The following is a 12,930-nucleotide window of genomic DNA, read 5'->3' as shown; positions in this document are numbered from 1 at the left end:
ACTTAGCTGTTCGGACAATCACGTCATCGAGAATCTATATGACCATAGTCAGTGACAGTGTTCCTTTCACAACTTCACAACAAATGCACTTCTGTACTTCACAATCTAATGATTCACAGTCCACAGAGACAGAAGAATCATTATGAGGGAATAATGTGTTATTCTACTTTAATCCGCTGGATAAAATGTCCTTTGTGGCAAAAAAAACCCATGACGTATTCATATTACCGTAGATTGGACGACCTTACAGCAACAACTTAGTTGGCCGACCAGGACATCACAACCGATGATGTACTGTATTCACTCCGTATTCGTGCTATTGCCCAAAACATGTTCAGATGGGTTGCAGTGGAAGATTAAAATAAAACGGATATGGTGGTAAGTTGGGAAGGGGATGGGAATAAAACCAAACTGTCTGGAACGCAACGCTCGCAAATCTGGCAACGAGACAGCAAGGAGCGGGTGGGATGCGCTCACTCCCAAGCTACTACGCTTCACAAGCAGCAAAATCCATCCGAGTCTTCCATGAAGCCAACCGAGGCTTCTCACAGTCCCACTTCCAATCGACCTCTCCCCCATTCCCTGTAAAAATAGAGCCGGGAGATTACTCATTTTGTTTTCGCCGCACGGCTCGGGTAAGTGCTCCAACGAAACAACCTCGGGTTGATCAAAATGCGATTACACTGCAAGTAGCTTCCAGAATAATCCCAAAGGATCTGGAGTCGTTGTTTTGCTTTGCCGGTTGAGGTGGAGCCGAGTCGATGCCGAGCTTGTGACTGACTGTACGTATCACTGGGGGTTTAAACCCACATGTTTGGATTCCATGATGTCAAAATGCCACTTGTGACGTGGTACCAAGGAGCTTGCATCATGGAGCTCACTATCTATTGGAAGGGACAAAGATGGCGTCTCATTGGTATTCACTTGTGGGTATTCAGTTTACCGAGAAAGCTGTCGACACAATTACTTACAACCTTACCTTAACTGGAGGTTGAGCTTGTGGCTTCCCTTGGATGCAGCCATTGGGCCTCGGAGGCCCACAAGGTTTTTTTTGTAGCAAAAACTACGCTGTACAATTTCTTTTTGGAATGAGCCTCAATTTCACCGACTTTCATGTTGTTACACAAAATTCAGTGACATAAAAGAAAAATTCATTCACGCTCGTGGGAAAATCTTCATTCTGCACTTATAACCCGAAAACCTGACACGAATGCAGGCCTGGGGTCTTCGAGGCCCCACATAAATGTTGTTGTACTACGATGTTATATCATTATTTTCTTGATATGAGCCTCATTATATGCTCCTATAAAACGTATCTGTGTTAACTCTTAGATGCAGGCATCAAAAATCCTACATAAACGCAGCCATTGGGCCTCGGAGGCCCAACGGATGTATTCGTGTAATGTTAATTTTTTTATATATATATTTTTCTTTCATATCCTTTTTAAATCCAAGTCGATGCTCATGGATGTGTATTTGCTCAGAAAATGTGAATCAATGATCCTATTAGTTGGAAGAATCCCATACAAGTAATGAATCTTTTCTTTCTTTTTTTGCAAAAAAAACATTTTGTTCTTGGTTTTTCAACTTTTTTTCTCTAAAAAGTTGAGGCTCATGGAGGAGTATTTGATCAAAAATTGGTTACAATATAACTTGGTTACAAATAATTCAGTGACAAAAATATGAAAATTAAAAAACTTTACACGAATACATTCGTGGGGCCTCCGAGGCCCAATGGCTGCATCGGTGTAGGATTTTTGAGAGTTGTGGACACATACATTCTAAATAAAAGGATCAGTGAATCATATTTTTGATCAAATACTCCTCCATGAGCCTCAACTTTTTAGAGAAAAAAAGTTAAAAACCAAGAACAAAATGTTTTTTTGCAAAAAAAGAAAGAAAAGATTCATTACTTGTATGGGATTCTTCCAACTAATAGGATCATTGATTCACATTTTCTGAGCAAATACACATCCATGAGCATCGACTTGGATTTAAAAAGGATATGAAAGAAAAAAATATATATAAAAAAATTAACATTACACGAATACATCCGTTGGGCCTCCGAGGCCCAATGGCTGCGTTTATGTAGGATTTTTGATGCCTGCATCTAAGAGTTAACACAGACATCACATGTGCTTCACAGCAATTCATGAACTAACAAACGCAAGATATAGACGCCTTCACAGATGTGACTGAGAATCTCAAGTGGTGTGTGTGTTGTTTTTCTCATCATAGGCCTCAATCTTTTTTAAACGAGCAAAAACAACACATAAAGCGAATACATACACTTTGGTTTTTGCCTTTTGGCCAAACACGTTGTTTGTTTTACGTACAAGCCAAGAATGCAGTGGTCACCTCGTACTTAGGATGTGCTCCACTTGTATCCCAAAGGTCAAGGGTCAAAAGTAGTTTGAACATTGAGCTAACCTGCAAAGAATTAGCGAGTTGTTAAATCCCAGAGTTGGTTAATTAACGACCAATCAGGGAGGCGGTAGTCTGCCTACGACACCTGATCTGACCCTAAATGTGGTTCCAGTCCAATCTTTGGGGGTCGATCCTATATGTGCGGCCACTGAAACGCGAAACAGATTAACCAAATAAAAATCAATTACATCAGTGATTTCAAAGTCTCGTAGACCTGGTTTCAAGTCCACTCATCATCATCATCATCAAACATCTTCCTCCTCGTTATTAAATTATCCTCACTGCGTTTATATTCACCTCTTCCAATTTTCCTATTTTGAGGTTTTCAAGAACCTTAAAAGTGGTTGAAGTTACCATTTAAATACATTCGTGGTTAACATGATAATGTGCAATGTGTATTTATCTGCAAGCACCTACTGCACAGATGTACACGAGCACACAATGCTTTTAACCCCCTTCCTCCCCCTTTTCCCCCACTCCTCCCTTACCCCATTCCTCTAGCCTTTCACAGGTCAAATACACAGTAGTAGAGTCCCTGTATATAGAGAGTTGTGTCAACTCAAATTTGGACGCCATTTTGTGTCTAAGTGTGTCGGATTAGATATACATGTACATTCGCGATATGGGGCGATATATTCTAAACCTGCTAAAAAAAAATTTACTACACATATTTAGTCTTATTATTACATACAGGTGATATTTGTTTTGTCAAAAACTCAGCTATTGCCGTGAAAAAGAGCTGTGTGGTGATATTAAAAGTGGTATGGCAATGCATATTACAAGCCAACACTGCATATAAGAGCTAACATTATAAGTAAGACAAACCAATGCTGTCGTTCTCTGAATTTTAATAACTTTTAGAAAGGAGTGTGGGCATATCCAATATTTTTTAAAGGGTGCCGAGAGCAATTCCGGTGTAGGACTTCCAGCCGACATATAGTCTAACACACTTAAAACAAATTCTGTACGTGGTATTGCCATATTTCTATAGTGTACAACTTTAGTTTTATCGACATTTATATTCAATTTCCATTGTAATGATTTAACAAGCTGCAAGTCAGCTTCTGTCTTTGACATAAGGAAAACGTCATCGGCATCTAGTAAGATTGAAACGTTCATTTATTACTACACCCTTGCCCAGAACTCTGATGGATATTGCCTGATCGATTAATGTTTCATAGCTGGCGACTTAATTAACACTTAATTTTCGACTGCGCCAAGCCGTAATTAAACAGAGAAAAAACTTTAAAAAATACCTGCAGTGTGCACGGTTCGTCTAGTCGAACAGATATGGAAAAGCACAGATAAGACGTCGTATTCACCATAACTTGTTTAATTTCACCAGGAACACGATGAGGCCAACACAGTAAACATTCAGTACAAAACTTGGTTCATACATTCAGTACAGAACATGATTCATACATTCAGACCGTAAGAAAACTCTGCCCGTAATACAACACTCTGACCAGACCAACACTTCATCCCACTACGTTCACTCCTCACAAGTGAAACTCATCACTACTCCGTTCACACCTCACAAGTGAGACTCATCACTACTCCGTTCACTCCTCACAAGTGAGACTCATCACTACTCTGTTCACTCCTCACAAGTGAGACACCATCACGACTCCGTTCACTCCTCACAAGTCACTCATCACTGCTCCGTTCATTCCTCACAAGTGAGACTCATCACCACTCCGTTCACTCCTCACAAGTGAAACTCATCACTACTCCGACAAGTGAAGACTTGAATCGCTTTCCGATCGCTTTCCAGCTCTTTCGTCTGACTTTCGCTTCCCAAATTTGTCTTCTGACTTTATCACTTGGAAATCTATACATCTTATATTTCCCAGATTGGTTTGAACAACCAAAAGCAGAACAACCAGTCATTTTGTTTGGCAATAAACAACATTCCCGTACCAAGCTGACGTTCACGCACGGTGAAGTTAGACACAAAATGGCGCCACGAAATCACGTGACCAGAAATCTCGGGTCAGCGCATGGCGCAACTCTCTTTATACAGGGACTCTACACAGTAGTAGCTTCACCAAATTGTCAGAGTTTGAGTGACTCTGGGGCACAATGTTTTCAGCAAAGACAAAGGTGGCATCTAATACTTCCTCACCCTCCGACAACCTTCACAACGCCCAACGCTGCGTCAGTGCCAATGTTCCACCTTTCATGGTGTCAGATGTCACATGGTATCGTGCTGATGGGAGCAACCAATGGGCTAGTGGTTGTGGATGCATTAATCATATATCAAGTGAGACTTGCAACAATAATTAGGAAACAAAATTTTAAAAAATTAATAAAGAGAAACCACTCACCCTGATCTTCACCACCCTTGTTCTTGGCACAGAGGACTTTTTCAGTAACATTCTCTGCAAGGAAAGACAAATGAAACGAATGAATTACAGAAAAAAATGCTTTTATGGTGCACGGAGCTTTACATACCAAAGTATCTTATATTACCTCCGCCACCAAAGGTGGATGGAGGTTATGTTGTCACCCCTGTCTGTCTGTCTGTCTGTCCGTTTGTGAACAAAAGATCTCAAAAAGTTGTGGACGGATTTGGACGAAATTTGGCAGAGATGTAGCCGTATGTCACATGGACGAAATGATTAGATTTTGGTGAAGATCCGGATTCGAAAAATTCGATCCGGCTACTAGAATTTTAAAAGTGATTCCTCACCATTGGCGGACAGGGTCACAAACTATACATAGCAGGATATCTCAAAAAGTTGTGGATGGATTTGGACGGAACTTGTTGGACAGGTTGTGTGTGTGACGAGGAAGAACCGATTCAATTTTGGTGAAGATCCAGATCCGGATCCAGCTAGTAGAATTTTTTTCGTGATTCTTCACCATTGAGTAATATGGCCAACCAGGTGGAGGTATGCTCTCCACTGAGCGCCGTTCCAGTTTTGTATTCAGTGCTCGGTTCCAACATTGGGGCTTAGCGTTTATATGAAAAAGTAATAGGTTCCGGTTACATATCTGATGTTCAGTTTTGTATGCTGATCAAACGGCAATGATGAATGGTAGCAAAAACAAATAAAAAATTCTATCATTGCTGCTACTGCTTGGCCGCATGGAGGTCGGAGGGCAGAAATGGAGTCATGCAGCAAGATGGGAATAATGTGTTGCTAAAGATCAGGCATGACCACACAACGTAAAGGTTCGTTCCTACACACAAAAAAACTGTGCACATATCCGACTCGTTTTAAAATACATTTCGGTCAAAGTGCACTTTACAAGCTAGAACAGACTCATAGTTTAAACTAACATGATCCCGATCAACAATCAAAGCTGGAACCTCAAATGAAAGGAAGAAGAGGAAGAATATGAAGAGTTAAAACGAGAAGAAAGTGGGGAAAAAGAAAGTCGCATATCAATTTAATGGCAAACAGTGCGCAAGTAGAGGATAAATAATAATTCCAGGGTACCGCAGGATTAATTCCTTAATTTAACTGTTCAGGTGTGTTTGTCATCCTTGCAACGCTTGCCATGGTGCGGGCTGGTGAGATTGAGCAGCTGTGGGAATCAAACCCACATCAGCCGGTGGAGAAAGAAACAAAGTCGTTACGTTACAAACAGTTCTCGGTACGAAATAAAGAAAACATAAATATCTTATGTCAATGAAAAATGCAGGTTCAGTACTTTGCAATGGATGAACAAACTTGCATCACATAATCAAACAAGAATTACGCCTAGGTCCCCCGCCGGTGAAGTGATGCGAGTTGACAAAGTGGAAGACGCAAGGCGGCCATCTTGGATTTTGACGTGGCGACCCAATTTTCAATAGCGTTCTTCCTTATGCCTAGATACACCCACACACCAGATTAGAAGTTAGTAGTTCGTTTATTTTTCAAGATATTTCGCTCACAAGGTTCAGACATATATATGGTGGCGGCCATCTTGGATTTTGACGTGGCGACCCAATTTTCAATAGGGTTCTTCTTTGTGCCTAGATACACCCACACACCAGATTAGAAGTTGGTACTTCGTTTATTTTTCAGGATATTCCGCTCACAAGGTTCAGACATACATGGCGGCGGACATCACGGATTTTGACGTGGGTTGCACCCACACACCAAATTAGAATTCGGTCCTTCACTTACGCATGCACGCACGCAAGGACGGACGGACGGATGCACGGACGGGAAAACCATAGTCCCCCTTTCGCTCCGCGGTGCGACGGGGGACAAAAAGAGCAATCGGAGATTGCAAACCCTCGCCAGGATGTATTTTCAGTGGTTTTTAAGGCTTTTGTGTTGAAACAAATATGGCGGCCGAACCACGTGACCTATGATGTCATCAATTTAATCCTGTCCACCAAATTCTCCCTAAGTGACCCTCAAAATTTTTCATACTGATTGGGTCAAGCGATGTACTTGTCGAATTATGACCTCATAATGGAGGCACCTATGACATCATCATTAACATATTTTATTCCCCATGGAGAGTTCTTTACAATGAGCCATGTCTCAATTTTTTCTATTCGGCGCTTTCGGAGATTTATAGAGGTGCAAAGTATTTCGGTTTTTCCAAGATGGTGGCCGAACCACGTGACCTAGGACGTCATAATTATCATTAAAAACTTCTACAGGTGGAGTTGCACCTATGGTAAAAATTTCCTGTCAATCAGACCAACGGTTGCAGAGAAAATAATATTTATTCTGTGCAGACAAACAGACAAATGAAAAATCGGTCATAGACCAAGGACTTGCCGGAATATACTTTTTTTTATTGGCCATTTTGGGAAAATATGGCGGCCGAACCACGTGACCAATGACATCATCATTATTTGTTTTCTAAACTAATTTATTCCTTGATGATGCTCAAGAAATTTAATCTTGATCGGATGAAGTTTTGTACTTGTCGAATTATGACATCATAATGGAGGCACAAATTACATCATCATTAACATATTTTATTCCCCGTGGAGAGTTCTTTACAACGAGCCGTCTCAATTTTTTCTATTCAGCACTTTCGGAGATATAGAGGTGCAAAGTTTATCGGTGTTTCCAAGATGGCGGACGAACCGCGTGACCGATGACATCATTTTTTTTTTTTTCCACCAGTTTATGCCGACATGGCGCTCAAGAAATTGCATCTTGATCGGATGAAGTCTTGTACTTGTCGAATAATCGAATTATGACGTTGCTGACATAGTACTGTGCACAAACAGACGGACAAACAGACAGACAGACAGACAGACAGAGAGACAAACACACAAACAGACAAACCAACCAACCAACATATTTGCCGGAATCTTTTCCGGCAAGTAACAAATGGACTCAAATGCAATACCCTCTCCTCGGGCGAGGGTAACTGGAAAGGCACTCGGAAGAGAGCACACCTCCGCCAGGTGAACAGTTTACATTTTGTATCCCACTGGCAGGCTGGATTTGGATTCGGACCTGAACCAAAATGGAATCACTTGTTCCTGTCGCCTAACCAATTCATGCACCAGGTTTGGTCATAATCCGTGCACAACCTTTTGAAATATCGTGCTATATATCGTTGTTGGACCCATCACTCAATGGTGAAGAATCACAAAAAAAATTGTCAGATATAGATCCGGATCTTCACCAAAAATGTAGTTCACACACCCAACCTCTCACACAAACAGTCACACACCCAACCTCTCACACAAACAATGTCACACACCCAACCTCTCACACAAACAATGTCACACACCCAACCTCTCACACAAACAATGTCACACACCCAACCTCTCACACAAACAATGTCACACACCCAACCTCTCACACAAACAATGTCACACACCCAACCTCTCACACAAACAATGTCACACACTCAACCTCTCACACAAACAATGTCACACACCCAACCTCTCACACAAACGTCACACACCCAACCTCTCACACAAACAATGTCACACACCCAACCTCTCACACAAACAATGTCACACACCCAACCTCTCACACAAACAATGTCACACACTCAACCTTTCACACAATGTCACACACTCAACCTCTCACACAAACAATGTCACACACCCAACCTCTCACACAAACAACGTCACACACCCAACCTCTCACACAAACAATGTCACACACCCAACCTCTCACACAAACAACGTCACACACCCAACCTCTCACACAAACAATGTCACACACCCAACCTCGCTACCAAGTTTTATCCGAATCCGCTAACAACTTTTTGAGATATTCTGTTCACAGGCAGACAGGTAACCATACAGGGGTGAAAACATAACCACCGCCCACCTTTGGTGGCACAGTGAATGAAAGGAACGACTTGCTCGATTATAACATTGATGTGTCCACGGTACCTGTGGTACCTGTTTCGTGCCCTCATCAGGCCCAATGACTCTCCCAAAACTCCAGGTTCAAATCCCAGACGTACGATTTTTTCCCAGTTTACTAAAGTCTTTCTCCTTCACAATGAAGTACACCAATGTCTACTAATGTCGTATTCTTAAAAGTGATTTATCTTTCAGTTTGGAGCGACCATCTCCGGCTGGACGAGTCCTCAGGTGGATCAGGATAGGGGAACGGCCTGTTGGTTACAGGTTAGTTGCGGATATTTAAAAGGCAGGTAGAATGTTATATTTGAACACCAATCTGAACAAGCGTTACGCCTAGGTCCCCCGTCGGGGAAGTGATGTGAGTTGACAAAGTGGAAGACGCAGGAAACATGCTATGATATGATATTTCGCTCACAAGGTTCAGACATACATGGAGGCGGCCATCTTGGATTTTGACGTGGCGACCCAATTTTCAATAGCGTTCTTCCTTATGCGTAGATACACCCACACACCAGATTAGACGTTAGTAGTTCGTTTATTTTTCAAGATATTTCGCTCACAAGGTTCAGACATATATATGGTGGCGGCCATCTTGGATTGTGACGTGGCGACCCAATTTTCAATAGCGTTCTTCCTTATGCCTAGATACATCCACACACCAAATTAGAAGTTGGTACTTCGCTTATTTTTCAAGATATTCAGCTCACAAGGTTCAGACATACATGGCATCAGACATACATGGCGGCGGCCATCTTGGATTTTGACGTGGGTTGCACCCACACACCAAATTCGAATGCGGTCCTTCGCTTACGCACGCACGTACGCACGCACGCACGCACGGACGGACAGACGGACAGACTGACGGACACACGGACGGAGGGGAAAGCCATAGTCCCCCTTTCGCTCAGCGGTGCGACGGGGGACAAAAACCAAACATGTCGTTTTGCAGTACTTTGACTGTGAAGTTGTTCCGATCGTGCATACGCAGAGAGGAGTGCGATAATTATTTTACTCTGTCTGCATTCAAACAAAATCATTCCAAACCCGAAACGTACCGTTTTTAATGACATCATAAAGGACACAAACAACAGATAGCAAGAACTAATGTAATGTGCTAAATAAGGTGGTGTAATAGACGCTGCGTCAACGGTGGTAAACTTCCGGGAAAAAAATTCTCCAACTTTTAAAATATTTATTTTATTTCGAATGAATTGTGTGTTTGAACAATGCAGAACACAAATGGCCTTTTTGTCACTTTCCAAACCCTCCCATTTTGGAATACTCGGCCAAAATATTACGGTATTTTACGGCATCACGGACAATTCAATTTGCTGCTCGCAACCCCCACCAGGTCCTTGTTTCTCAAGGCTGTGCAAGGAATGGTGTTCAGGAAACTCTCGTTCAGGATGTGGAAGAGGATATCCAAAAGGAGGTGAGCACTGGCTACCTTAAAAAAAGATTAGGCAGGTGGGACTCTTGAGCCTTAGCTTCGAGGTCCACCTGGGAGAAGGTAACTCCAAACTGAAACCCTTCTGCTATCAGTCAAATAGTGATCAGTATGGCAGGGAGGGCTCCTTAAATAGTTTAACAAACTTTTCTGGAGGAGAAAACCTCAAAAATAAATAAAAACAGCTCCTGGTCAGGTGTTGGGTAAGAGGCCAGCAACCAATTCTCGTAGAAAAGCTACAGAAACAACTGCAATCAGATATTGTGCTGTACAGCAGCAGGAAGACGAAGATGTAATTGATGTAGAAGCTCCTCGATGAGCCTGAGAACAATGTTTAAACGAGAACAGCACTCGGCAGAGAGCATACCTCCACCAGGCTGACTGATATGCAGGATCTAGATTCGGACCTGAACCAAAATCCAATCGGCTTGTTCTCGTCACATAACCAACTCATCCACCAAGTTTCGTCATAACTCGTCCATAACGTTTTAAAATATCATGTTATATGTCGCTTTTTGCCCGATCTCACAATGGTGAAGAATCACTTAATTAAATAATTCTCATATCCGAATCCATATTCAGATCTTCATCAAAATCTAATCGATTCGTCCTTTTCACACACCCAAGTGACCCAACCTGTCCAAGTTTCATCCAAATCCATCCATAACTTTTTGATATATCCTGCTATGTATCCTTTTTGGCTCAATCTCCCAATGGTGAAGAATTACTTTAAAAATTCTAGTATCCGGATCCGAATCTGGATCTTCACCAAAATCGAATCATTTCGTCCTTCTCACATACGCTACCTGTCTGCCAAATTTCGTCCGAATCCGTCCACAACTTTTTGAGATATTTTGTTCACAGACAGACAGGGGTGAAAACATAACCCCCATCCACCTTTGGTTGCGGAGGCAATAAACTTTGGAGGAAAAAGTGAAGAATAGCAACAAAACTAGGCACAGTTTGTTCTCCCCAAGGTGACATTTTGTAGTTTGACATGTCAGTACAAGGTATTTTGGTTCACTATATTTACTGTCGTCCGTAATATAATAGATTATTACCCTGCGCTCGCGAAGCAAAAAGCAGGGTTAGGCATTCGGGTGCGTCCGTGCGTGCCTGCGTTTTTAAAATCCATTTTCTTGGCAACTGTTGGTCCGATTGAGACGAAACTTTAACACCGAAGCGCCTACGCCTGTATATATATTTTTATTCATAAATATGACGTCATAGGTCACGATACGGACGCCATCTTGGAAAAACGTTACACCTCTATATCTCCCAAACCGCTCCATGGAAAAAATTGAAACAAGGCTCATTGTCAAGTACTCCCCATGGTGAATAAGATATGTTCATGATGATGTCTCAGTACCTTAATTATTAAGTCATAATCGACAAGTATAACGCTTCATCCGATCAGTATGAATTTTTTTCTTCTCTGCAATTGTTGGTGGCACGAAATTTTGAACATAGGAGCGCCTCCTCCTGTAGAATATTTGAATGATGATTATGACGTCATAGGTCATGTGGTATAGGCACCATCTTGGAAAAACTTTGCACCACTATAACTGAAACCACTCAATGGAAAAATTTTTGAAACATGGCTCATTGTGAAGTACTCCCCATGGGGAATAAGATATGTCAATGATGATGTCATCAGTGCCTTCGTTATGACGTCATAATTCGACAAGTACAACGCTTCATCTGATCGGTGTGAATTTTTTTTTTCTCTGCAATTGTCGGTGGTACGAAATTTTGAACATAGGAGCGCCTCCTCCTGTAGAATATTTTAATGATGATTATGACGTCATAGGTCATGTGGTATAGGCGCCATTTTGGAAAAACCGAAAAACGTTGCACCTCTATTTCTTCGAAACCGCTCCATGAAAAAATTGAAACGTGGCTCATTGTAAAGAACTCTGCATGGGGAGTAAATGTTGTTAACGATGATGTCATTGGTGCCGTAATTATGACGTCATAATTCGACAGGGACAACACTTAGTCTGATCAGTTTGAAATTTATTGAGCATGATCTACGCAATAATTATATTACAGAATATAATTATATGATGTAATCGCTCACGTGGCCTGGCAGCCATATTGGACCAAAGGGAAAAAATGTTCAAAAACAGAAAAGTTGGCTCGCACCAAGTTGACTGCGCAGGGTAAGTATTCTATGAATACCATATTGTTTACCTTGCTTTCCAAAACAATCACATTTGTGCACACGCCTTTTCTACATCAGCCCACAAGGCCTCGGCTTTACGAGTTGCGTAAGGTGTTGCCGGAGGTGAGGGTGGGATGCAGTTCGTGCTTGGTGAGGTTGAAAATTAAGCAATGGTTGTTGATTATTCTCGAGTGGAGGTAACAAATAGCCCTGAACTTGTTAAAGACTCCACCGGAGACACTGGTGGTTACACCTCAAAGGCTTCAGCTACTGGATGCTTCCCCTGATATTAAGTTCTTAGAAATATTTGTATTAAGCATTCAACAATCATGTACTTTATTAATATCGGTATTTATTGAGAAATATATTAATAACTTGATTAGTAATTTTTATTGTAATTTTTTATGGCGTATTCTTTTTTTTTTTTTCATGATGAGCTTTTGGGGGGTTTTTTTCCCCCTTTATGATGTAATTCACGTGTAATTCTGCATGATGTCCTGATATGTGGAATTAAATAAACCATTTCTACAAGTTGTTGAAAATTAACTAATTAAGGAAAAAAAATAGTAACTGCTAAAGAGAGGAGGGTTATAGGAG

At 41.5% G+C, this 12,930-nt stretch overlaps 1 protein-coding gene across 1 annotated transcript in view; it reads right to left on the bottom strand.

Annotated features, from left to right (window-relative positions):
• Window positions 1-12,930, bottom strand: part of LOC137435627 (uncharacterized) — a 147,550-nt gene that overhangs the window by 13,743 nt on the left and 120,877 nt on the right. The window contains exon 5 of the mRNA XM_068129559.2: window positions 4,755-4,808. Coding sequence (XP_067985660.2) covers window positions 4,755-4,808 — 54 coding nt within the window. The remainder of the gene's footprint in view (window positions 1-4,754; window positions 4,809-12,930) is intronic.

The sequence above is a fragment of the Myxine glutinosa genome, chromosome 9 (assembly GCF_964187855.1).
Source record: "Myxine glutinosa chromosome 9, kmMyxGlut1.1, whole genome shotgun sequence".
Classification (NCBI taxonomy): domain Eukaryota; kingdom Metazoa; phylum Chordata; class Myxini; order Myxiniformes; family Myxinidae; genus Myxine; species Myxine glutinosa.
The sequence above is the reverse complement of the archived record's forward strand: the minus strand, read 5'-3'. Positions and strand labels throughout refer to the sequence as shown.